Source organism: Ambystoma mexicanum, chromosome 2q, assembly GCF_040938575.1.
Source record: "Ambystoma mexicanum isolate Mex_15411 chromosome 2q, UKY_AmexF1_1, whole genome shotgun sequence".
In the NCBI taxonomy this organism is placed as follows: Eukaryota; Metazoa; Chordata; class Amphibia; order Caudata; family Ambystomatidae; genus Ambystoma; species Ambystoma mexicanum.
In genome coordinates, this window is record NC_090924.1 from 764,788,333 (window position 1) to 764,814,272 (window position 25,940).

At 43.3% G+C, this 25,940-nt stretch overlaps 1 protein-coding gene across 2 annotated transcripts in view; it reads left to right on the plus strand.

The window, feature by feature from the left end:
* Positions 1–25,219, plus strand: part of ZMYND11 (zinc finger MYND-type containing 11) — a 1,608,641-nt gene extending 1,583,422 nt beyond the window's left edge. For both annotated transcript variants that reach the window (XM_069647993.1, XM_069647994.1), the window contains one exon: positions 22,794–25,219. In XM_069647993.1, coding sequence (XP_069504094.1) covers positions 22,794–22,916 — 123 coding nt within the window. In that variant the 3' untranslated portion in view covers positions 22,917–25,219. The remainder of the gene's footprint in view (positions 1–22,793) is intronic.
* Positions 25,220–25,940: the final 721 nt, after the last annotated feature.

Sequence of the window (25,940 nt, forward strand, 5' to 3'; positions counted from 1 at the left end):
CAGCACATCTTCTGGCGCAACAGGGGGGCAGGGTCATCCACCCCGCACCACAGAAATTAGCCCTTGCAGTGCGGTTCCTGAGCAGGTCATGCTAGGGCACCTCAGCCTCTCACCGGTTAACTTTGAAATCATATGGGGTGGAAGGAGCAAGGCTACCAGGACCCACTATAAGAGTAAGTGGACCAGGTTCTGTCACTGGGCAGTCGCTAAGGAGCTCAACCCCCTTGCATGTACATTGGACGACGTGCTCTGCTTCTCTGCACAACTTGCTCACTCGGGCGTGCAGATGGATACTTGCCGCACTTATTTGGCGGCCATAGGAGCCTACACAAATTCACAGGAAGAGGTCTTTTCCTCTTCCAACCCGATAGTCAAGAAGCATTTGACGGCTATCGCCAGACTCTACCCGCCCCTCAAGAGGCCACACCCAGTGTGGGACCTCAATGTACTGGTGGGCGCCCTGGCGCACAAACCATTCAAGCCACTGGTGTCTGCGGACATCAGGCTAGTCACCATTAAGACAGCCTTGCTAATTGACCTCACTTTGGCTCGCAGAGTCAGCAAAATACTAGTGCTAGTCCCCTCAGAGCCATATACTACTTTTCACAAGGATAAGGTAGTCCTGCAGACACACCCAGCGTTCCTACCTAAGGTACCTTCCGCTTTCCATCTAAACGAGGCAATCGTGCTGCCGACGTTCTTTGCTGAACCAGAGGACGACGCTCAGAGAGTGCAACTTGGATAGGACCAAAGGCTTCTGCAAGACGGACGCACTTTTTGTCACATTCGGCGGGTCATCCACGGCCTCTATAGCACGATGGATGGTCTCAGCCATCAAAGAAGCATACGAGGCACAGCATAAGCTTCTTCCGGCTAACATGCACGCCATGCAGTCAGAGCCAAGGCCATGGCCATCGCATGCCAACGGCAGGTCCCGTGGCAAGTCATAAGCAGGGCGGCCACATAGGCAACCCTTTCGGCATTCTGCAAGCATTACTGTTTGGACGCCGGCTCTAGATCAGACACGGCTTTTGGACAGGCGGTTCTCAGAAACCTGTTTGCTTAAGGAGGGTCTCCTCTCCACCCTAGGGCTACATTCAGTTGTAATCGCCCATGCAGTATAGAGGAAAGGGGATGGGACGTAAGAGTAAAGTTACTCACTGTATTGACTAACGCTCTCTTAGCGCTCTCTTAGTCCTTAGTCCCCTTTCCACCATCCTCCCCCTAATAAAGCTGGTGTCATTAGGCAATGTTAATATATTGTCGATGCGTCTATGAGGACTGAGGTATGGCGCCGGAGGGCGGAGTAAGGGCAGCGCCTGTAAATTTAAAGGGGAAGAAGGTTTTTTCTGGTGAAAAAGGTTCTGTCTCCCGTCCCTAGGAAGGGACGCTCATGCAGTATGGAAGAAAGGGGACTAAAGAGTATGTTAGTCACTACGGTGAGTAACTTATACCCAACCTGCTTCACCAGTGCGATCACCAGATGTGGCACCCCTCCCCATGTTCAGCTTGGTGGACTGGTGCCTGAATTCAGATCTTTAGCGCAGTTTAATTTGTCCGAGGACAATATGCGCATTATCCAAGCGGCCAGAAAACATTCTACTAGGGCGTGCATTCTACTAGGGCTCAATATAGGAGCAAATGGTTCAGTTTTTGCCAATGGTGCTTAGCTAAACAACTTGACCCCAGGCACGCTACGATTGACCCAGGCACGCTACGATTGACACTGTTCTATCATTCGTGTCTCACCTCGCAGATTCGGACATTCATGTCTTGTCTTGCAGGACTTACTTATCTGCCATTGTGGCCTAGCTGTCCACTGACAGCTGTTCCTTTTCTTTGACTAATTTGGTCATTAAAAGGCATTTTGCAGGTCTTCTGCATCTTTTCCCGCCAGTGAGCACTCCTCATCCCAAATGGGATTTGAATGTGGTCCTCACCGCGTTATGCCATAAACCATTTGAAGCCATGGCCACTACTGATCTCAAATGCTTTTCTTGGGAGGTCGCTTTGCTGATCGCAGTGACATCGGCGAGGCGAGTAAGCGAGCTCCAAGCTCTTTCTATGGAAAATCCATTCCTCATCTTCGATAAGGATAAGGTTGTGCTCCGCACTCAACCTTCTTTCCTGCCTAAGGTGGCTACCGATTTTCATTTGAACCAATCGATCTCCTTAACTGTCTTTTTTCCTAACCCGGCATCGGATGCAGAGAGAGTCTTACCTGGTCGTCAGACGAGCCCTGAAGTTTTACCTCGACAGAACGAGTGAACTCAGGGGCTCCTCTCAACTCTTTGTCACATTCAGAGACCCAAAAGGGAAACCGGCTTCCAAGGCAACTATCTCCCGATGGATTGCCTCCTGCATTTGCGGAGCCTATAGCATCCATGGCCCTCAACCTCCGAAAGGCATCCATGCTCATTTTGTACTTCGTAAAGCGGCTGCTGTTGCCTTCCAAAAGTATGTTCCTTGGGAAACCATCGCCATGGCGGCTGCGTGGGCTTCCCCATCAGCTTTTTGTAAGCATTACTGCTTGGACCTGAGCTCCAGGGCTGATGCCCAGTTTGGCCCGGATGTTCTTAAGAACTTATTCCAGTACGTTTTTTTTTCTCCATCCACCCAAACTAACTGTGGTGCGTGCTTGGGAATCTCCCGCAAGTATGGAGGAAAGGGGACGGGACGTAGGAGTATAACAGTTACTCACCGTAGTGACTACCTTAATCCTAGTCCATAGTCCCCTTTCCTTCATATTGCCGCCCGCCGTCCCCTCTAAAAAGTAACCTCTATTAATGCTTAAATGGTCTCAGCCCGGTATTCCACAAAGCACCCCCAGAACTTTGACAAGTACAGATCATTGATAAAATGGTATTATGCCATTAGCTGTAATGTCATCCATGCCGCAGGGTTTCAGTACTTTTTATTACAAAACGTCACGATAACCAATTCTATTTAATTCCCATACGCATTCATTGTGTTGGAGTTATAATTCAAGTACACAGTTAATCATCACCTATAGTACAGGATCAGCTCAAAGGCAAAGTTTGCGGCCACTGCACAAATATGGGCCCTTCTCGAGCCAAATCCAGGAATCGCCACCTATTAATAAGAGCGATCTTAAATCAAAAACCAAAAATAAGGTGTTATTGCAGTTGCTTAGTGAGGGTAGCTCTGAATAGACAACCAAACCACTCGTCAGTAGACGTATACCTAACACAAGTCACCTTCTAGCAATCGCAAAGAAGACTGGAACGCTAGACGATTGCCTCCCCATGATGCGTTTGCGTTATCACGGCATTGCCGCAGTAACGGTGTCACTAGTAACACCCACCGCAGCTCTGTTTGTCTGTTATTATTATTCTTCTTCTTTGTTCACACACACTTCCCCATTACGCTCTGTAATGTGACAACGTGCATCACGTTGCTGCAGCGTGCTTTCTTTCAGAGTTTTCTTTCCTTCTCCAACCTCGCGATGAATAATAAAAAAAACAAAACACAAATCTTGAAATGCCAGACAACTCATGAAAATATCATTAGTCATTAAAAAGTGAAAATACATTTTACTTTTTTTTTCTTTCTTATAATTCACAGCTCATTTGCAAACTAAATTTTTTATTAAATCCACAAGAAGATAAAAGCAACCTATAGTAACCTCTGTGTCATTTCCATCTTTTATTCCCTTGTTGTTTGGCTGTTGATTCCTCCATAAGCTCCTGGTCCAAATCTGTTAAAAAAGCCTCTGCACCACAGTGATCAGTAAATGAGTGAACCGACCATCCAATACCACTTTAAAGATTGCAGGATACACAATATAGTGCTTAAAGTTTTTGCCTCTTGCTTTTTCTTTGGCTAAAACATATTTTCCCCTTTTCTCCAAGATATCTCTACTCAGATCACCAAAAATCATTATTCTATGTCCTCCCCAAGCGAGATCTCCCAACTCACGCGCCCTCTTTAAAATCATTTCTTTTATAGGAAATCTCAGAAATGTCACAATAAAGTGCCTTGGTCTCTATCCAAGTGCAGATTTTTATACCTAGGGACCTATGTGCTCTCTGTTTCCAGGGGCATTTTGGGATCCGGATTGAGTAGTTTAATCAAGCTTATCTCCAAAAAGTGCACTGGGCAACCCTTTTCAATATTTTCTGGAAATCCAGCAATATGAATGTTTTCTTCTGGCGAAATGTTCCTGCTCTGAGATTTTAAGAGATCATGTCTCATTTTGGATTTGTAAGTCTCTAATTTGCTCAGTCATCCTCTGTGTATCTTCATCCACTGAGTTTAAGTGACCCTCTACAGAATCAAATTTTATAGATAGTTCAACTTTTTTCCTCAGAAACAAACAGTTTTGTTTTGATCTCAGCAATATCAGATGTCACCTTGGTCAATAGTAGTTCCAGTAGTTTGTCTTTTCTCCTATTGGTCTACTTATTGTCATCTCCTTCACCCATCTGCCTTTTTGCTGGTATGTTTCAGAAAGATTGGGGTCAAGCATCATGAATATAGAGGATGAATACAGGGCACAGGAGCACAACCTTCAAGGTGCCATCTCTGGGGCTGCTGGTTCTAGAATCATCTGCTGACTTTCTTAACATGCCCATTTGGAGGCATTCACTACCTCTGAGGACCTTGGAGGACATTTGCCACATAGTGGTTTACCCCAAGGGTCTGGGCCTTGTGCATGGGACACTCATTCAACAGATTGGTGACCTGTGGTGTGAATCTCATGTTCCTTGCTCCACTGGTAGCTTCAAGTCCCCTAACAGTTCATATCTTGCCCCTACCTTGACTCACCTGGAACAAAATAAACTGTGTGGCAAGAAAGCACTGCCTCAGCAGGCTATGCGTCAAAAACCACCACACCCTGCTGGCCTATCTCCTGTCTGGTTTGACCAGGGGCAACTTTGTATAGTTCGGAGGCATGCAGCCGAGTCCATTATTTGATGACTTTTTTCCTGTTTTTGTAATACTTGCGCCTCCTATTCCACATACAACAGCTACCGATTTGTCTAGATCCCCTGAAGCAAGGTGGTCTTTAGCTTTAGCACACACAAATAGAACTTCCATAGGGAAAAATGAAGTGCAGCCTTTGACTGCCCATTTAATTCATAATAAATGGATAATCGTGTGGTTTAGAAACCAGAGTCATTTACTTCGTACTCTTACTTTGTTATGCATTTGAATACATTTTTCTTACAAATAATAGTGGGCTGTAACCAGTAGCATGGGAATATGCTGTAGTTAGATACTTGATTGTTAAACTTTCTCTGTTGCAAACTCCTTATCCCATTAAAAAAACTTCACCCCTTTGTAATACTGCGTGTACAATGTTTTGTAGAACTGAAAATATTGTTGAAAAAAATTAGTTGACAGAATTCCAAATTACTGTGTGCCGGGCATCCTTTTAAATAACCAGAATTCATTTTTTCATAGTGGATATTAGTCCGAAAAGCACAGTATAAACATGCCCTAATAAGCAACATTAATTCCTTCCAGTTGAAAATAATACTGTTGAAGGCTAGTTTTACAAGTTATTTAGGATTGTAATGGCGTGGTTTCTCTACTAACTTTATATAACTTTGGTATGGTAGTGCACTTTTGGTAATTTCTTTAGACTTTATTTTGGGAGATAATTCCCATAAAAGTACACACACAATTGTGTTTCTGGAGCTTGTGGATCTGCTTAGATCACATGCTCTGCATAGTCTGACATCTAGTGGAAGTCTCAGAGTTTTACAAGATTTGTTTTTCGAAACTCGAAAACAGACTTTGACAGGGCATGTTTAGTAATACTATCCCTAGTGTGACGTGTACTGTACCCATGCTCCTTAACGCATCGAGGTCTGTCAGATTGTTTTTTTCCGCCATTGAAGTCAGTCGCAAATGCAGAGTTCTCTTCCAGGCTGATGCCTTTGATTAACTACAGTTGTAATTGTAGACTTTCTTCCTTTCCTTTGTTGTTCGCCACACCGCATGACTTATCAACCACTCGACGGCTCCTGCCGAACACCCACATCGTCGAATCGATCGACCAGACGTGGCCTCTTCGGGCTTCGGCCCATTACAGTAGGGAGAGAGGGGAAGGTTCTCTGTACTGACTTCTTTTAGAGAATATTTATCCCATTATCCCCTTCCTTCTTTTTTCACCCAGCTGCCCTTTTATGACATAATGGACAAACCCCATTTAAATTCTGTCCCTCCTGCCACCGTAAATTCCTGTGAAAGGACACGCACCAAATGTGCAATCACTGTCTTCCGAGGGATCACGCCGAAAAGCACTGTAAATCCTGTCAGCTTTTTCGACCGAAAACCCTAAAGGATTGGCGGATGGAACGCTGGGCTGCTCATGACATGCAGGTCGAGGCCTCCATAGACATGATGGAAGACTCCAGTGAAGGCAGTTACGGGATCATGAGTGATGCCGAGGGCGATCAGAGTCTGTCGGAACCCCAAGTGAGGGCCCCAGACTTCGAGAAGCAGGCCTACGGTCCTGTGATGGAGAAGACACCCGGTGGCAGATGCACACACAAACACAGTAAGGACATACCCCACGGCCGACTCTAGGCTATATCGTCGAGCGTCAAGGCCTATGCGGTGACCGGGGATAAATCCTCAGGTTTCTCACTGTCCTCGGGGCCATTGCGCAAGCTTTCGCCTCATGGCAGTTCCCAAAAGCCGAAAGTGAAGGTCGGTTTGGGCACTGCATATAAAAAGGCCCTCCTTTCGTGTGCAGAAGACCGGACGGCGAAAGGCATTTCGGCATCTCCTTAAACAAATGCTGAAAAATACAAGCGTTAATTAAAAAACACATTAGTGCTTCACTACTCAAGGCAAGGTCGCTGAAAAAACACAAAGCTTTGACACCCTTGGTCAAAAAGGATACCCAGACAGAGTTTTCTAACCCCATAGACTCTCTCTCTGAGGCTATGCGCCATAAATATACCTTTCCCTCCCAGCCCACACCTGCTAAGGATGTCACTCTTTCACAAGGCCCTGTCATCTCGAGCCTCCCACCCTCATGTCATTTTACACCAGAACAATTTAATAACATTTTAGGGAGAATGTCCTGTTTCATAAACTTCATGGACAAACACCCCGACCAACTGACAGCTTGTAGAGGCAACTCGCAGCCAGTGGCATCAGCAGATCCCCCTCCCCCCTGCCAAAATTCTTGCCTTAAGCCACAGCCAAGCACCTCTGCTCTAGGCACTACAGCCACAGCGCTCCAAGACACCACTCAATACCCAGACCCCAGATTTGCTGGTTAAGTTAACTCCAGTACAACGAAATGCTAATAAAGGCGGCGCAACATTTCAATATCGACACAGGTTAACAAAGACTTGTGGAGGATATCCTGGGGGACAAGAAGTCTGCCACCCAATTTATACCTCTCCTGCAGTCATTCCAGAGGCGTATCCAACCGTCCCTACTAACGCCTAACCTCACAAGGGCGGTCAACCTAAGGATAGAAAAACTATTCAGACCACACCCAATGATCCCCTGTATATTAGGGGCCAGCTTAGACAAGATTTACTACTGGTCACCACCACCAGAAAAAGGGCAGGCACTCCCCTGGTGTTGGCAGAAGCCCTGCCAGTCAAGGAGAGTAAAAAGATGTATAGGTCTGGGAGAAAGGTTGCTTCCTCTGCAGCATACCAGACAAGAATTGCTAACAATACGACACTGTGAGCTAGTTACGGCTGCCATAAATGGAATGAGCTAGAACAACATCTAGAAACTGTCCAAGAGCCACAAAAGACCCAACTGCTTAAAACTGTCTCAGAAGGCAAACAAATCTCCAACTGCATCCTGAAGAACCATCTTGATGCGTCGGATAACGCAGGGAGCATCATAGTGCAGGGGACGCTCATTAAGCAGCATGCATGGCTTAGGTAGTCCTGGTTTAAGCTAGAGTAGCACCAAATGTATTATTCGGGAAGGCCGTAGAGGACGCCCTCAAGAGTGCCAAGGACTCAAATCCCTTGAGCAGTTAACGAAAAGATCTTATTCCCAACGGGGTTCCCCAAACTTTAACAGATTTGAGGGCCAGGGTGTAAAGACTGGAGGGGGGTGTCTATACTTCTGCTCTCTATATGGTAGAGGAGAGGCACAGAGGACCCCAGCCAAGATTCTCTATTGTGGTAGCAATGGACGAGCAATGAAGGCCTAGCTTCTCAGGAGGTGATGCAGGCCGGTTCTTAAGTATATTGGGTCCCCAAGCCCCCACAAAGGAATGTCCACACACTGTACTAGTTAAAACACAGTCTTTATATAATTAAAGGAATAGTGCGCTCAGATATTATTTGCTGAAATGATGGCCAATAGTCTAAAACATTATTTTGAATGAAAGTTCCTATGTAAACACTTTGAGCAAACTAGGCTGAAAGTGTTTACATGGGAGCATCCATTTTGTGATATCAGGCAGCCTCCTCAGTTCTGCCCTGGCGGCACTAAAGAAGCAGCAGAAGCCCCCTAATGGGAGCTTTTGCTTACTGCAGAAAAGCTGAGGCGCGTCAATTAAAAGTACCACAGAAAGCGAAAGATGCATTCAAAAATAACAACTTTGTTGGATTTGTAAATACTGCAGCATTAACAAATACGACTACGTTGTATTTCTCACTGCGGCAGCTTTCACTTGGAGTTTCCTAGACTCCCTCAGGGTTGGGGGAGCCCAGGAGACTCCACGCGAAAGCTGCCGCAGTGAGAAGCACTGCATCATTTCAAAACACTTGTGTTGTGTTTCTGCCTGCCTTGGCTTTCACTTTGGGTCTCCAAGTGAAAGCCAAGGCAGGCAGAAACACTGCAGCGTTTTTGAAACACAACCGCGTTGTGTTTCTGCCTGCCGTGGCTATCACTCCTAGTCCCGGAGACCCAAAGTGAAAGCCACGGCAGGCAGAAACACAACGCGGTTGTGTTTCAAAAACGCTGCGTTTTTTCTTTCTAAGTTTCTCGGGCTTCTCCGGCTCAGAGGAGCGCAAGAAACTTAGAAAGAAACCTGCAGTGTTTTTAAATACGTTTTAAAAGCTGCGGTTTTATTTCTCAGTTTTCCGGGCACCTCCAGCCCGGAAAACTTAGAAAACAAAACGCAGCTAGTGCTTATTTTTTAAAAAAAAGAAATTAGCACTTACCGAGATGCAGTTTTCCTGCCTGCGGTCTCTTGTCTCTGTCCTCCGGCACCACGAAGCAAAAGCCACCCAGTGGTAGCTTCTGTTTACTACAGCTGGCTGGCTTTTGCTTCATTAGTGCCGTAAGGGCAAGCACAAGCGGCATCCATTTCACAAAATAGATGCCTCCTAGTGCTTCCCATTTTAATGTTTGAGCTTCATCTGCTCAATACATTACATAGGGACTTAAAAAAAGTATATTTTTTAGATATTTTTTTATTATTGGCCATCTTTTTTGCCAACAATATTTCTGAGCGCACTATTCCTTTAAGTTCAAGGTTATGTACACTATCACAGTAACTCACTTTGTGCTCAGAAAATCTACAATGGCAAATATATAAAGTTCTAAAGTGGTACCACAATTATCATCAGATCTCATTAATGTGCATCAACTATACTCTGGTCAAATGTCACACAGATCACTTAATCAAGGCAACCAACAATAGACCTAGGAGGAAAGCAGTTGGTTAGAACAATTGCCAGAATACTGTAAAGTAAAGATATATCACAAGCCCAGTCCATATATTGCTCTATAAGTCTTAGTTCCTTCTATAATGTTTCTACCACTCCAATGTACCTGGAATCGCAGAGTTCGATGACGGGTCATCAACGGATCCTTCTTGAGCGGCTCCCTTTAAAGCAGGAGCCACGGATCATCGAGATCCCACGAAGAAAGTGAACTCTGCGTTGAGGCGACCGCTTCAGTCCCAGCTGTGCTCGTCGTCGACGAAGCGAAGGCGTCCTGCAAGGAAGAGGCGTGCAGGGCACCTCGATGATGATAGTTCAGGACCGCAAAGAGTTTATGAAGAACTGTGGCCCAGCAAGGGCGTCAAGTTGTCTGGTGTCTCTACGGTCTTTGGGTGGTGGGAAACCCACCGGCAGATGCTCCTCGGTGCATCGAACAGAAGACCTCTTATTCACAGAGTGGTCAGCGATTTAGAGCATCCAGGGGCTGTACAATGATTTTAGTTACCCCACACTGCCCAACCAGACTGTGGCTTTCATACCTGACGCATCAAGCTATCCGGCATCCTATCTTGTGGACATGCAGCAGGATGATCTTTCATCCATCTCTGCAGTCTCTTGCATTAGCATTGTTTCCTAAGGCACTGATGCTGGCTCACCTGGGAAAGTCCACTGATTATTTAGCGAGGCAGAAAGTCTTCAACCCGCAATCGGCATAGAAGCAAATGGCCTCACTTTTCTTATGGGTGGCAGTGACCGCTTGGCGATGTGCTGTCTTCCGCCCAACTGGCCCAGTCGAGGGTGCAAGTAATAGTCACTTGGTGGCTATGGGGTCATGCAGGAAGTCTGAGTCTATGGTCTTTTCTGAAAGCCAACGGTGTGGTTAAAATGCACCTGGAAGACCTCAGCAGGATTTATACTCCACCTCATGTGGGATTCAATCGTGGTCCTGAAGGCACTAGCACACAAGCGTTTTGAACCAACGACATCCGTTAATGTTAGGGTTGTCACCGATAACACAGTTAATTGCCCTTACTTCACACAGAAGTACACTGTACTTCACAAAGATGATATTGTTCTGTGCACACATCCCTCCTTTCTTCTGAAAGTAGCCTCTGTTTTTCACATAAAGCAGAAAAAAGATTCTGACTTCTTTAACCCAACCAGCATTCGGAGGCTGACAGTCCTGCAGTTTCGACATCAGAAGAGCTCTAAAATTCTATCTGTCACAAAGGATTTTATACAGCCAGATGCTTTATTACCTTTTGATGGTCCTCGCCTTAAACCCAACTGTAGAAGCCAAATGTGTGCAAAGCCTCCATCGCTAGGTGGATGGTAGTGAGCATTTTCAAAGCATACAGGGTCCAGATGCATGTTCCCTTGAAGGGCTTGTCTGCGCTTTCAGTAAGAACAAAGGCTACAGGTGTGCAGTAAAACAGTGACATGGGCTTCTCATCTGCCTTCCGGAGGCATCATTGCCTGGATGTGAGTTTGCAGTGAGATGTCGTCTTTGGGCAGGCGTGTTGAACAGTCCTGTTGCCTAAAGAGGTAGCAAGTTTCCTCCTCCCTGATCGTGGGTAATGTGTTGTACTCGCCCATACAGTATGGAGGAAAAGGGACAGGATGTAGGAGTAAGGAAAAGTTACTTGTTGTAATGACTCGTGTCCTCCTAGTTCCGAGTTCCCTTTCCTGCTTACATCCCTTCCACATCCCCCTAAAATGAGTGCCGAAAAAGCACTCAATTCTGATGTATGAAGAAGAGGGAGTGAGGAACAGGTGGGCAGGTTAGCTTGTGGCTGTGCATGCACGTTTATATAATGGCTTCCATCCTGTCCCGAGCCGGGGATGCCCATATAATGTGGAAGAAAGGTGACTCTGGACTAGGAGTACAATAGTTACTACAATTCTCAACTTTTCCTTTCTTCTCCCTTTGGCGTAAGAGGGAATGCAGATTGTTAACTTAGAGTATTTGTCAGCCTTTTCTTACTTCAAAAGGTTACCTGAACAGTGATTCCTCTTCGATATACCCACAGTTATTCACTTCTTAAATGTTCGACTAGTTTTTAACATGCTAGTTTTTTCCTGCATGGAATTTAAACCTCCTTCTTAAAGGAATGGTTTGGTCAAAGATTTGAATTGTCCCTACGGGTCGGCCATGTGTTTTTAAGCCTAAGTCGCACGATTTTAGAAAAATTTCCTATGGACCTTACCCGAGTTTTCGTCCATTGAACGCACGCGAAAACAGGCACCAGGGCGCTGCCATTTTGTGATAATCCTATCACTTGCCCCATCGCCCTGGCTGACCTGCTTTTGCGGCACTAAATCAGATCCCGCGCCCCTGAGCCTGACATTATCAAAACACTCATATTCCCTGCCTCTCTCCGTGATGTTACTGTGCTGCGTAGGCAAACGCGCCCAGTCGTCTTCTACGCGACTTCACACAGAACCCGGAAACCAACACAGATCAACTCACAACACAGCACGCCACAATTCAGAATATGAAACTGCACTTTAAAATCAAAAAGCAACACAGTACATTTGGTAAAGTACATTTATTTGACATTAAATGTTTATAGAATATTCATCAATTGGCATATTTAATCGGAATGTGATTTTTTTTTTCTTTTCTCACTATCCGCGAATGCTGTTCCGTTTTATCGTGAGTCACGCGCTGTTCCTTTATGGTACACACGTTTTCGTTAAAAGAAGCACTTTGGTCGCATGGTGAACCGCAAGGCTGTTCCATCAACTAGGCACTAGGCCAGCGTAAAGGTTGATAGGTTGCTTCTAGCCGCTAGTACCGCGTAAGGGCATATGGGCCCTTGGCGATCGTCCCATAAGATCATCAAAGTGGTGCAGTTGTTTACGAGAATCTGCAGCTGGCTGTTGAAAAAACCATCTGCTGGGGTCTGAAACTGGTGGCAGTAGCAGTAGGGTAGGATATACCTGTTTTGAAAACATAAAAATTATAAATAGTCTCGCCAGCCGATCTTTATTGCTACTATTCATTTTATTTATTACGGCCGATCAGAAACTATTTGCTTGCAAGGATAGTGCAATGGAGAATGTTTGGCTCTAAAATCAATGCGAAAACTAACAAAATAAATCGAGGTTAACACACAATGAGAAACAACTGTTTGTCTACATGCATGTGGAATGTGGACCTGCATACCCATATGCCCGGTACAAAGACGATCCCACAAACGTTTTACTTGCTCTTCATTCATTCATCATCCATTCATTAATTCTTCATTCCGGTATAATAGCGTCTAAAGAGTTACTTACATTATATTTGCAATTTCCATTGTGTCTCTGCGTAATGCAGTCCGTAAATCCCACTGTGCTCGTGACAACGATTTTTCGTATACTGAACTAACATGAAACTCGGTCTAGTTTCCGAATTTTCTGCCTTATCGTCTCTTACGTTATTGCCCACCTCCTTCAAATGAAGTCTTTTCGGCATGGTCTCAGTCTCTCAAGATCAAAAAACAATAGAACCTTATACTGCCAGTGCGAGTTGTGGGCCTCTTCAGGCCGCGCTGAAAATCAAAGTCGCTGACCTTCACTCAAATGAGCATACATTCTTACTTTGCAACATCCCGTAGTAAAGCCATCTGTGAGAACTTGAATTTTCGAATCCATCTATGTACTGGGCCTCAATGTGCAAATGCGAACTGGCTTCTCTCCCATCTGCAATGGCTCGCTTGGAGCGTTCTAAGGCCCCCAATTTCGTCCTTGTTGTCCGTGAGCTTTGCAGCTCTACAGAACCATAACTATGGGGATACTGACTTTTTGGGCGAAGGTCAGGGAAAGTATAAAGTACCCGAGGAGTTGAGTTGAAAGTGAGATTTATTGTTTGTTTGTTTTATTATTTGCAATACGCAAGCCTCCCCTCGGTTAACAGTGGGCAGCATTTACATGAGATTGCAAAACTTAGTTACATCAACAAAAATATATACATACATATATTGACAAGGTCAGCGATATGAGGTGAATAGAGAGAGAAGTCCAAGATGACACCCAGGTTGTTCGCCACCCAGGATGGTGAAGGTAGGGGTTAGGGTTTGCATACTTTGTATGTACAGTGTACAATAACATTTTCTTACAAAAAGACAATCAGATTATAATGATTTAAACCAGGATTTGTACTTCTCAACAAGTTCTCCTTCAGGTGGACATGGCACAGTGGCAATGTTTGGTGGCAATGCATCAGTGCTCTGCACATAAACGCTCAAAATTCCATATCTGTGCTTCTCGAGTACAGCAACAATAAGGTCTTTAACAAAGTGGAACTCCATTTCCTCATAGACTGGTTCGATCACCCATTGCTTACTTCTTTTTGCAAAGGCCGTAGTGTAGCAAAGCATCCCTACATTACCTGTAGTTCTAGATTGTTCACGGCACACATTCTCGTTATGGGCCAAGACCGCAAGTAGAGTCCTATATTTCATGCCCTGCATGCTGAAATGCAAACGCTTTGGCCTGTACTTTAGGCACATATTGTGGAACACTTCCAAACCTCCTGTGTGACAGAATTCTGTCAGCCCCCTCAAATCTCTTGATAGAGTTTTATCGAAAACAATCTCCTCAATGGTTTTGTGTGTGGGTGAAGATGGAACCAACTACTTCTTTTTCCGTGCCTCCTCCTGGGGACAAAGGGCCATGTTCACATTCGTAGAAATGTAGGTTTTCTGTCCAGCGGTGAACGTTGGTACAGTGGTGCATCAGTGACTGCCATTTTTCAAGTAGGATTTCCACTGACCCTTCACAAGTTTTGGAGCGCCACAAAAGATGGTTGCTGATAGACTGGGACCACTGTGAAATACTTTCCAAACCTTTTTTTCCCGGCAGGCGAGATTTTCTTGTTGATTGATTTAGCAAGATGCCATACATCAAATTGATGTCTAATATGTGGGAACTGCTCTCTCATTGTCTTGAAACGTGTCTGTCCGTGGCTATGAGGTCGATGTGCATTCCCCTCGATTGTAGATATTCCACTGATTTTATAAAACCTAGTTTCTCCATGGCCGCTGAGGATTTACATTGGGACACCTGCACGACCACCGAACTCACAATGTTCTTACTATCCATGTCCTGAAAGTGGTAGGTGCAGTACTTGGCAGAAAATCCAGGGCTGTCGCACTGTCCATCGCCGGCTAGCCTGAATCGTTTGCCTTCGAATGTACTTGCTAGAGACAATTGTTCAATTTTCCAAGCATCACTAATGGCCGGAAATAGATAATCACGTTGATATCTGTAGTACTGCGTTTTAGAAATGAAATGGAGTCCAACAAACTGAAAGAAAGACTTTAACTTTAGAAAACTGGAGCCACTAAAAAGTGATGCAGCTGCACACAGTAGATTGCCTGCTGGCATTTTCCCCAGCATCGGTTGTGCAGACCATGAGAACGTATGATTTAATCTACAGGCGGCATGTATTGTGACGTTACTGCCTTGTTTTTGACGAGTTACATTGATTCAATGGCATCCGACATACTTTTCCTCTGCCGGAATGCCCACATTTCAGCATACTTATAATAACCATCAAACAACTGTCGAATACTATGTATTTGCCCTCTTTCATTAGACTGTCATCCGGCATCACACTTGTTTCGGACTGCATCGTTGAGGACATATAAGCAGCATTGAAAGAAATATTGCCGATATCAGGTTCTGATGCGTCGGTGAATGCTGCTGCTGGTTCATTCTCTGACATTTCAACATCTGTTACTTCAACATTGATGGGAGAACACAACAATGTCGACAGCTTTTTTGGTGGCAATTTTTTGGCCGGTGTAGATTGTGTGACTTGATCTGCGACTACTTCAGAGCTATCTTCAATACATTATTCAGTATCATCTTCTTGTGGTGTTGCAGTCGCACTGTAGCAATGGTCCTTTACAACTTTACTGGATTCTCCGGACACATTAATTTCATGTTCTGGCCATTGGACATGAGCATCTCTAGTTTCAACACGCGGCGTCTGAATTAATAGTTCCTCTATAGTGTAAATGGTCTGGCAAGCAACATTTCTCATTCGCTTCACTGTCTGTGTATGTATAGTTCGTACACCCACGGGTAACTTGAGGACAGATTGGAAAAGGGATGTTCAGTTTAAACACAAGATAAAGTATAGTACAATTGACTGGAAAAAAACATAAAATAGTCCCCAGGCCAAAAAAAATTCCAAAGTTATGAACTGATTGTCACTAACCTTATTTTTGTTTCTTTTCTTTGCAACTTTTTTGACTTGACCTTCAACATCTGCACGCTGTAGCTCTGATTCATTTCCGCATCTCTTCCCTTCCTGTTGCGCTGCAACGACTATATTTTCTGTATCCGCATAGACAGCACGGATTGAGGCTCCATCGACTCCCTGAAACACAGTACTTTCATTACTATGGATCACAATATTGTTAGCATAAAACACACGTGAGGACGAACACACAGGTACATCTCAATAGCTAAACACGATTTAAACATTGTGTAGAACAATCAAACGACAAGTATTCGAGCTCTGATGACCTAGAACTGTCAGTATCTATACCTCTGGTTCTGCATGGACTGCCATGAATGATTGTATTGGAGAGGATTCATCAGCAACTCCCTGAAACACAGTACTTGCGTTAGTATGGTTTTCAATATTGTAAACATACACACACTTGGGGTCGACGGCACAGGTACATATAAAGAGATAACCACAAATGATGTTTGTCTAAAAGAATCAAGGAATATTTAAATATGATCCGATTTAATCGACTTATTTCTCTGATTTCTTTACATCTGCATCATCTAAATGGGATGTTGTGATTGTAGTGGAAGCTCCATCATCTCCTGAAACACAGTACTTGCGTTAATAGGGAAGAAAGTATAGCAAATGGAATCACGTTATATGATCACGCTCGATGGAGCTGTCAGTATCCATACCTCATGCTGCTGAAGAATATCTAGGGATGTTGTAAATGTAGTGCGCACTTCCGAAAGCTGTTGCGCCGATTAGTATCCACATGGTCCCGCTTCCACTTCCCCTGGAATTACTTGAATGTCAGGCTCCGCATCAAGTGCGGGGGTTGACGCTTCAACAACTGCCTGAAACATAGTATTTGCATTAGTAAGGATCACAATATTGAAAACATAACACACACTTGGGGTCGACCGCACAGGTACATATCAATGGCTAACCACGAATGAAACATGGTGTAGAACAAACGACAGGTGTTCCAGTCCTGATGATCACAGTCGATGGAGCTGTCAGTATCCATACCTCGTGCTGCTGAAGAACATCTAGGGTTGTTGTCAATGTGGTGGACGCTTCAGCATCTCCCTGAAAGACATTACTTGCATTAGTATGGATAACACTAATTATAACTGAAAACATACACCAGGGGACGACAACCAAGGTGTATATCAATTGGAAAACACTAACCAAACAATTGGTAAAATAATCACACGATATATAAAAACTATTACTTGACATGCATAAAACAAGTCTGTAGCAGAATAGCCAAGTAAGATTACCTGATACGCGCTAGAAGTGGTTGATAACTGTGAGCAGCACGTCACGGAAGTAGAATGTTCTTGCTTCGGATTCAAGTGATAATCAAGCAGTTGTAAAGGTAAATTATTGTTTGATAATGAAATGCCAATATTTAAAATTGCCATGTAAAGAGACAGAATACTTGAGTAATGCATTTGAAAATGCGCAATATAGCACAGTTCCCTGTGCCCATATATAGATTTCGTTTGTGGGTTATGAAATCTAAAAATAATATATTGATAAATGTCATTATTCAAAAAGCTATACACTCATATCAATGTCGAAAGTATTACAAATTGGAAATATTACAAATTGGAAACAACACCTAAAATATCAATGAATCCATTTGGCTACCTACACACTACCGCAAGGCCTAAAGCTAAAAACGGACACTTGACTTACCAGTGGCGGAATGTGGACGAATAGCGTTTGCGACCAATTTTCCGTGTCATTCGCCGTTTATTCTTCTTTGTTACCCAAGATGTGGCGTACATGTTTGAGGGAAAGTGCCGGCTGCAGATGCGGTATCGATCACCCCTCTTGTCCTCAAGGACTTGTTGGACTCTACTTTCAAGCTCATGCAGTGGATATCCGCAATGTCTGACCAATTCTCTTATTCGATCAACAGTTTTCGGGAATACATGCATTGTAGTGCCTTCAGATTTAGCATGGGTCTTCGAAGGGCAACCGCTAATCGAACAGGCAGGCATTGTTGAAAATTCTGAAAAGTAAATATCGACATTATTAAACAATCTTGATGAATAAAAATGTGATACAAAAGTAAATGAACCATACAATGTTCAATGCAAAGTTTGTTTTACTCGCCGGAACTATACCAGTTCATCATGTGCGGCTTAGTGTTTGCATAAGTTGCAGAAATTTGTAAATGATGTGACTAAACTCTGAACATGTGACTCGTCCCTTGGATGTTCTATCTTGCACGAGAAGGAAACATGCTTACATTATTGACTGGACCCCCGAAGGATGCAATTCGATGACAATTGACACAGATGAAAATAAATAGATCTATCGATAGCATAAAAATTGAAACTCAAGTCAATAGCAATGAGCCAAATGAACATAGCACTATTGGGTACTCTAATCGCAAATAGATAGAAATTTAAAAATGACCAAAATATGACTAGGATACATGGCCTTACCTTGACCAACAAACAGTTGGATACAGCAGGCCGAGCAGTATGTTGCAGGAGAACAGGTAGATGGCCACAGGTAGCACACTGACGAGTTTGCTCGAAGCGGTCACAGATTGCACGACGACGAGCAGATTAGCATAGATCTCAGTGCTTCTCAGGTAGAACGTTCAGGAGTTACTTGCAAAGCACAAAGATGTTCTCATGAGACATATCAAGTGGTTTATAAAGTATTAGAAACAGGGGTGTGTTTGTGAATGAATGACGTGTGTATGTCGTGGTATTATGTGGTTTGCAGGGGGGCAGCCTGCCTCAGGGGAGGCCTGCCTGGAGACACGGGGTCTGAGGAGGCCATGTGAGCGATTGCCCCTTTGGCGTGGGATACCTTTTGAAGTGTACATGGTGTTTGGCACCTTGGCCGTTATCGCCCCTGACAGCACACCATGGCAGCGCTCATCCATGGGTGCGAAAGGCCTTTGATAGGGGATGGGGGGTGGATGGATGGGCCGGTGGGCGTGCAGGCAAGTGTGTGGGAGCGAGGGGCCATCAGGCCCCTCTCATCCTTTACTTCTCAGTAGAAACTCAGACCAAGTGCCTCCAGTAGTGGGTTCGCCCCTTGCCCTTATGGGATGTTAACTTTGGTTGGCATTCGCGTGGATGGAACCACTGAGCAGGACACGGGGCATCCATTTTTGTACCCCCTTTCGACTCCATCTTGATGACCAGGCCTCACTGTGATAGTACAGCGCGCAGAGCACATGGCCCCCACCCTTGTTCCCACTCTGACTGGAAAACTCTGGAGGTATTTACAACAGCTAATAAATGTAACACATCAATCTTCCTCTGAGATCACTGTCCTGCATGTGAACCAGCCTGAACTAAGCACATAGCTCGTTCATCTCCACAAACGTGTCCTTGCCCACGCACCCTCACCAGTGGAAACCTACTGCAATTCTAACCCTGTGTCCATGCAAGGTATTCTCTTCATGTGCCAAACCACTGACCACGCCATGATGCCCACCTAGCAGATCCCCAACTAACATTAGACCCCTACCACAGTATATCGTTGCCTATCAATAACAAATGACACATACCAGAGATTCTTGTGAGCACAGACCCACACTTCAACCAGTGTGTTAATTGATAGTATAGATATATGTGTGACTTTTATAGAGACATAACCTACTGAAAGACTTTGAACAAGTGTTATTTAGTGCATGCATTATTGAGAATATATTATGTTAGCTTAGATAGTGACCACCCCGCTTCACAGCGACCTGACCTTCACCCATTCGGAGCACAGATGTCTGACGTCCACCCTTGAATGGAGACACACTTCATTCATTTAAAAAAATCGAAACAACCGTTGTTGAAAGATATGCAGTGTTTTATTTTGCATCTTATTTTGATGGCACAAAAATACAAGACTTTACACATTGTACAGGTCAGGTTGCAGCACAGCGAGGGAAAATCCCCTGTACTGACCTCTGTCACTCGGGAAAGTTTCTCTTATGGCACGAACGGCACAGGCGGGTATTACTCTTCGAACGCGGTGTCCAAGCCTCCCGTGAAGCCACCATGTAAAGGAACGATAGGCCACCAGCCAGTACCACCTGTGAAAAAGAATGATACAAACTGTTTTTAAATGAACAAGATAAGTTTATTAAACGTTTGTTGTCAATGACAATTCTTGTAACTAATGGCATTCTGCTTGGACAAATGCTATCTAGAAACTGCACACTATTGAACGACTTTCATGCGTTAACATGAAATGTATATGTAATTTTGGATCTAGTAGAAGACCGTGAAATAGGAGTGGCATCACAAGCAGAGTATACTTACTCGTTACTCGGATTACGAGGACGAACAGTTGCGCGAAGTTCGTGCATAAGCACCATCATTATCCTCAACACAGACCGTGTGAGGCAGGCTGCCCTGAAGTCTGGCAGCTCGGTAATGCATTACGGTAGTGGCTCGCCCTCCGAGATGTAGGCCACGCAACCCCAATTTTCACAGCAGCAGCAGTTCTCCTCCTCGGTTGGCATTAGCTTGCACCGATTGCATGTGCACCAGGTGGAAACACCGGCCATGCGACTAGGTCCAGTGTCTTCATCCGTTGATTCGTCCTGCCAACTGGCGTCCGAAGCCCCATCGTTTTCGCGTGTTTCCCTTTCCAGTAGTTCCTCCTCGGTATACTCGGGCTCGTACATGTAGGGCATTATTGTAGCCATTGTGTGGTAAACAAACTAAAATAATTTATAGCGATGGTACAGGTGTTCACACGGGCTACAAGTGGCAAAGGTAGCTGACCAGAGCACAGAAACGAGTCACAGAATACTCAAAGTAACACACAAAGAGGAGTGGAATCGAAAATCTGCTGCTGTGTGTTGTGAAACGGTCTGTTTATACTTATTGAGTAAAGAGGCTTCCTGACGTTTCCATGGCGACACGTCATTAGCTCAAGCGCAGCGATTGTTGACACGAGATGTGCTTCGGCGTTGTAAAATGGGCGGTACGTGTCTGCTGATGACAGGCTCAGGGGCGGGGATTTGATTTAGTGCTGCAAAAGCATGTCAGCCAGGGCGATGCAGCAAGTGATAAGATTATCACAAAATGTAATCTTTCCCGCACATATGAAGCCGAGCATCGGCATCGGCTTAATATGTCAAATGAGGACAGTGTTTCCTTGGGCTAGACTCGGGACAAATGGCATTTTGGGTCATTATAGAAGAGCTGTTGGGGATGTCTTATCCCAGTTGGAAGGACCCAGCTTACCCTGGCTATCAGCTATTAGTTGATTGCCTTGGGGATGGAACGTTATTGGTCCCAGCCAGAAGCAATCCCAGGAAATTATAAAATGCTATTTAAAAAGGCCTATAAAAGCGCTGGCGGAAGAGAGAAACCTGAGCAAAACTTGTAAGTTCAGCTTCCTTAATCTCTTACCTGTCCAGGAAAGAATATCCTGATTCTTAATGTTATCTGGACAGAATGCAGCTGAAACCAATGAAAGCACTTTATGTGAAGTTGCGTATCAGCATTCTTTGCCTAGGTAGTTTAAAGCATAACTGAAACCCGAGTAACTCAGCAGCCTGTGCTTTCTATCCAAATTAAACTGAAAACATAGTGCATTTTATCTTGTTTTGTTCTGAATATTCTTATTTTAGAAAACATTATTCGCTACCACTAGTTTTACGTCAGAAGGGTTAATGAGGTACTCCACCTTTGTTTGGCTGGGCTCTGTGAAATAACCCATTGTATGGGGAACTACGCACTCGAGACTTGGACAAAGAGATCCAAACATGTAAACCCAGTGCAGAAAAACCTTTTACCCCCAGAAGTTTAGTTGACTTGTTATATTTTTATCTGTTATTTGAAGTGTTACAGCACATATAGATGTTGTATTTTATTAACTTTTATTAATAATATTTCATATTCATTGTGATTTACATTGTGATTTATAATGTATTTTACCCTCCGCTCTATCCATGCAAGGTGTAGGAGAGGGTCCATCATCTGCACCTGGAGCGATCTTTGAGTTACCCTGTCCCTCAGGTCTTTCTCTGCTTTGCTGATGCACAGACTGATGGGGCTTGTTTGCAAGCTGACCCTGTCCTGTTGGCTTGTTCTGTGTTTATGAATGATATGATATGATTAACAAAGAAGTACCTGTTGGTCTTAGGGCTAAAAATACTGGAGTCCTGTTGGCTGCCTCTGCCCTGCAGAGAGGCATCGCATTAGTTGACATCTTTTCAGGGAGCTGTAAGTGTGTCATGGCACACCTTTGCCAAGCATTATTTTCTAGATTCCTTCTCTGGTGAGGGCTCCTGCTGTGGTTCAGGGCTCCACAGTTTACTGATGTAGGCTCTCTACTCACCTTCCTCTTCAGGGTTCTGAACTGTTTTGGGAGTCTTTACAATAGAAGGAACCTGCGGGAGGAAGGAATCCAATAGAAGAAAAAATAGTTATCTTTGATAATGTTCTTTCTGATGGATTAGTCTTTCCTCCTACAGATTCCTCATTGCCCACCCGCCTAACACTCATACTGAATTCTTGTAATCTATTGCAGTTCTCCACTTCCTCGGTCTCTGAGTGCCGGGAATATTGGGTGGACCACAGATCATTGGGCACAGCCTGCTCCACATATAGCACCTATGATGTCACATCCAGAGTCATGGGCACCAACAACGTCTGAGGAACTGCACTGTGCCCGCTGGTGGCTGAAAAGGGTTCTATAGCTAGATCTGCACCTGGAGAATGTTTCTGAGATGGGTGATATGTGGGAGGAAAGACTAATCCACCAGAAATACCATTACAGAAGGTAAGTAATTTGTTTTTCTAATTCAGAAAGTATTTAAAAGTTCTATAAATATCTGAATCAGAAAATGACCACCAATTAGATCGCATAAACAGAAATTCTGACACATTAAATGACATCACTATTGAAATGTAATGTATGCATGAACACTTCTTATTGTTTTATAGTGCTACAACTGTGAAGAAGAAGCCATGTATCACTGCTGCTGGAACACATCATACTGCTCCATTAAGTGTCAGCAGGAACACTGGCATGCCGAACACAAACGCACGTGCCGCAGAAAAAGATGAAACATTGAAAGTCCTGTAGTAGTCATCACGATTGTTACTATTTTCAGACACAGCCGTTTTTGTTTCCAAGAAGCCAAAATTGCTTAGAATTTGCTTCCTGTTTTTGCACCAGCCTTTTAACACATTTTCGTAAAATCTTTGCACAGTGGTTTAAACGCATCATCTACAGTTGATAAGCTCTTTTTTTCTTCGAATTTTGTCTCTAAGAAAAAATACATCAGTGGAGCATGTGTTATTTTATATGATTTTACTTGAAATTGTGTTGCATTTCCAGCACATTTTTAGATGTTTGGGTTTTACAGTGATTTTAACATGTAAAACAGATTTCCTTAAACAGACAAATGCAAATGAATAGAAAAATTAACATTTATAATATGAGATCCGAATGTAAGCAGAACTCAAACTTTTTCAAAAGAAAACAAATTCTACTACCTTAATGTAAAATTGAATTTCTTAATTTTGTTGAGCTGTTTAATTCAGCTGTATTTACTGTTGAATGGCATCATCTCTGGATAATACCAGTGATATAAGTAAATTTAGGAAACAGGGTTGACACTGCAGGTGCTAGCACTGCATATTTTTTCCTGAATGTTTCCCAGTTGTATTTGTGTATTTTCTTTCGATATATAACTTTTATAACAAATAATTAGCTTTGATCTTATAGTTACAATTTTGAGGGAAATGGGGTAATCTTTTACTGAGCTGGATCTTAGAAGAAATTCATATTTTAATTTACATTTTTAAATTTTGCACATGTCATTGCTGGTATGCGTGTAACAAAATGAAAGAAGCCAAATACTACCCTATATACATCCATTGATGTTTAGATGAGGTCTGTCATTTTCTGTGCTTCCCCCCCCCTCATCACTTTGAATTCCCTGAATCTGGTATCACTGATCCATTTCAAAATCCAAAATAAAGGGAACAAAGAGCACTTATCTATCTCAGATGCAGTTTGTTTATTACAAAGGTTTAAAACCCATTAAGATGCTTCATCGCAATACTTACACTGACTGTGCCTGTTAAAGTATATGGATTTATGCTAGTATGAAGCTAAACAGTGAGGCTTAACTATAATGGTGCTGTGTCTGCACCTGTGAAGCAGAAGAATGCCCATTACTTTTGACACATTTGTTCTCTGATCAGTTTCAGATGGCTGAAATTGATAATATAAATTTTAACACCATGCCTTTACTGATCATCACACATATGCCTGTATGTTCAACTTCAATTATTAGGATTGCTCATTTTCTTTGCATACACCTATACACATTTCATAATGAAAAGTATTGCATGTCAAATTTGTTGTATTAAAGATGCTGTAATTTGTCAAAAGTCTGTTTTTGCAGAATATCTGAATTAAGAAGCATTACCAATAGGAATGGATCGATGGTGGAATTAACTTTTTATCAAAACTAATATTGGCTTATTGCAATGTCCAGAATGCCTGATAGAGCAATTTCTTTATTTTTATTTAGTTTTCTATACTGCTTCAAATGAGTTCTCCTTTTTCTGTAATGCAACTTTAAATTCTTTCAGAGGATGGTCTTTGTGTGAATCTGTAGATTACCATTTATCATCTAGATATTTTTGAAAAATTAGAGACAAATGTACATATTTATTTAGATCTTTGATATTTATTGAACGCGTTTAGACAATGGCTGCAGAGAATTTGTAAGGAAAGCCTCTAGACAAGTTCTATCTGGGTTTTGCCAGGGGAAAACAAAATTGCATTGTGAATAAGAGGATTCTGTGAAATTCCAGTGAAACCCTGATGTTTTTGTAAATTTATCTCTGTGATAATTAAAATATGTGGTAACCTTGCAAAAATATATCTGGTTAGATTATTTTTTAGAGTTCCACAACTTCGATCCACCCCTATGAAAGTAAATAAATGTATAAGAATATAAAATGTATATCATTCCAGAATATGTAATGTAACTGATAGCTGCATGGAAATAAGATTTGTGTTATTTTGGCTTTCTTTTCTGTCTGTTGATACAGCTGCGAGTTTCTAAGTTTCTCAGTGTAAAAAATCTGTTCTAAGGAGAACAAATGTGCCTGGTTCAATATCCGGTCTGGGTAACATTACAATTGATTGTTTTAATAATCTTTTAAAATTACTTCTCTGCAGATGATAAAGCGATATTAAGATGTTGAGCTTAGCCACTATGCACATTGTAATTATTTATTGTGGCTGTCCAGTTCTACGATAAATTCTGGCATTTTGTTATGGGCTCTAATTAGCTACATCAAGAGTCACTTAATGTGTTAACATTTGTTAATAAATGTATTTAAAACAACCTAAGTCTATGGGAACGTCAATGTCCTATACAATCACTTTTCTGGATCAAATAACACATTTTAACTGACGTAAAAGAAATGAAAACTAAAGTTCATTACCTTAACTGTAATGGGCATAATGTATCATTCAATCGATTGCATTCTCAGACAGATTCCACATCTTGATAGGTGGTTATCCAACGTCAGCTGCTCGGAAACATTTTCGATAGGGGGAGTTATATACAGCTGTGCGATTTCTCAACAACGGATGTGAAGTCTTTTGCCGTATAAAAGGATGCACTCCACCCCCTTGAGTTCCAATCTTGCTGTCAGCATGATACAGAGCAATGTGTTCCTTGTCTGATGATGAACCCGAAGGCGGTGTAGGAATGCTCGGCAAAACTGACGCTAGGCAGCCCGCTGTCAAAATCCCCAGCGGAATTGCTTTCAAGGCAATACCGAAGGGCCTACTCCCGAGAAACAACAAGAGGGTTGTCGCCAAAAGAATTCCAAAAAACGTTTGCACTTCCATAGCAAATCTCACCACTTCTCGTCGTCGTTCCACAAAAAGAAACGCAGACGAAAGTCCGACTCGTCAGATGAAACGGGTAAGGGAGGAGTGGAAGGTCTTCCAAAAACCAAATGCCTAAAGTTTCTAAAAAGGCCTTGGGTGGTGTCATGGGTATCAGGCAGGTAGTTGGGGCACGCTGGGTGGAGGCTTGGCAGGCCTGGCATAGGCAC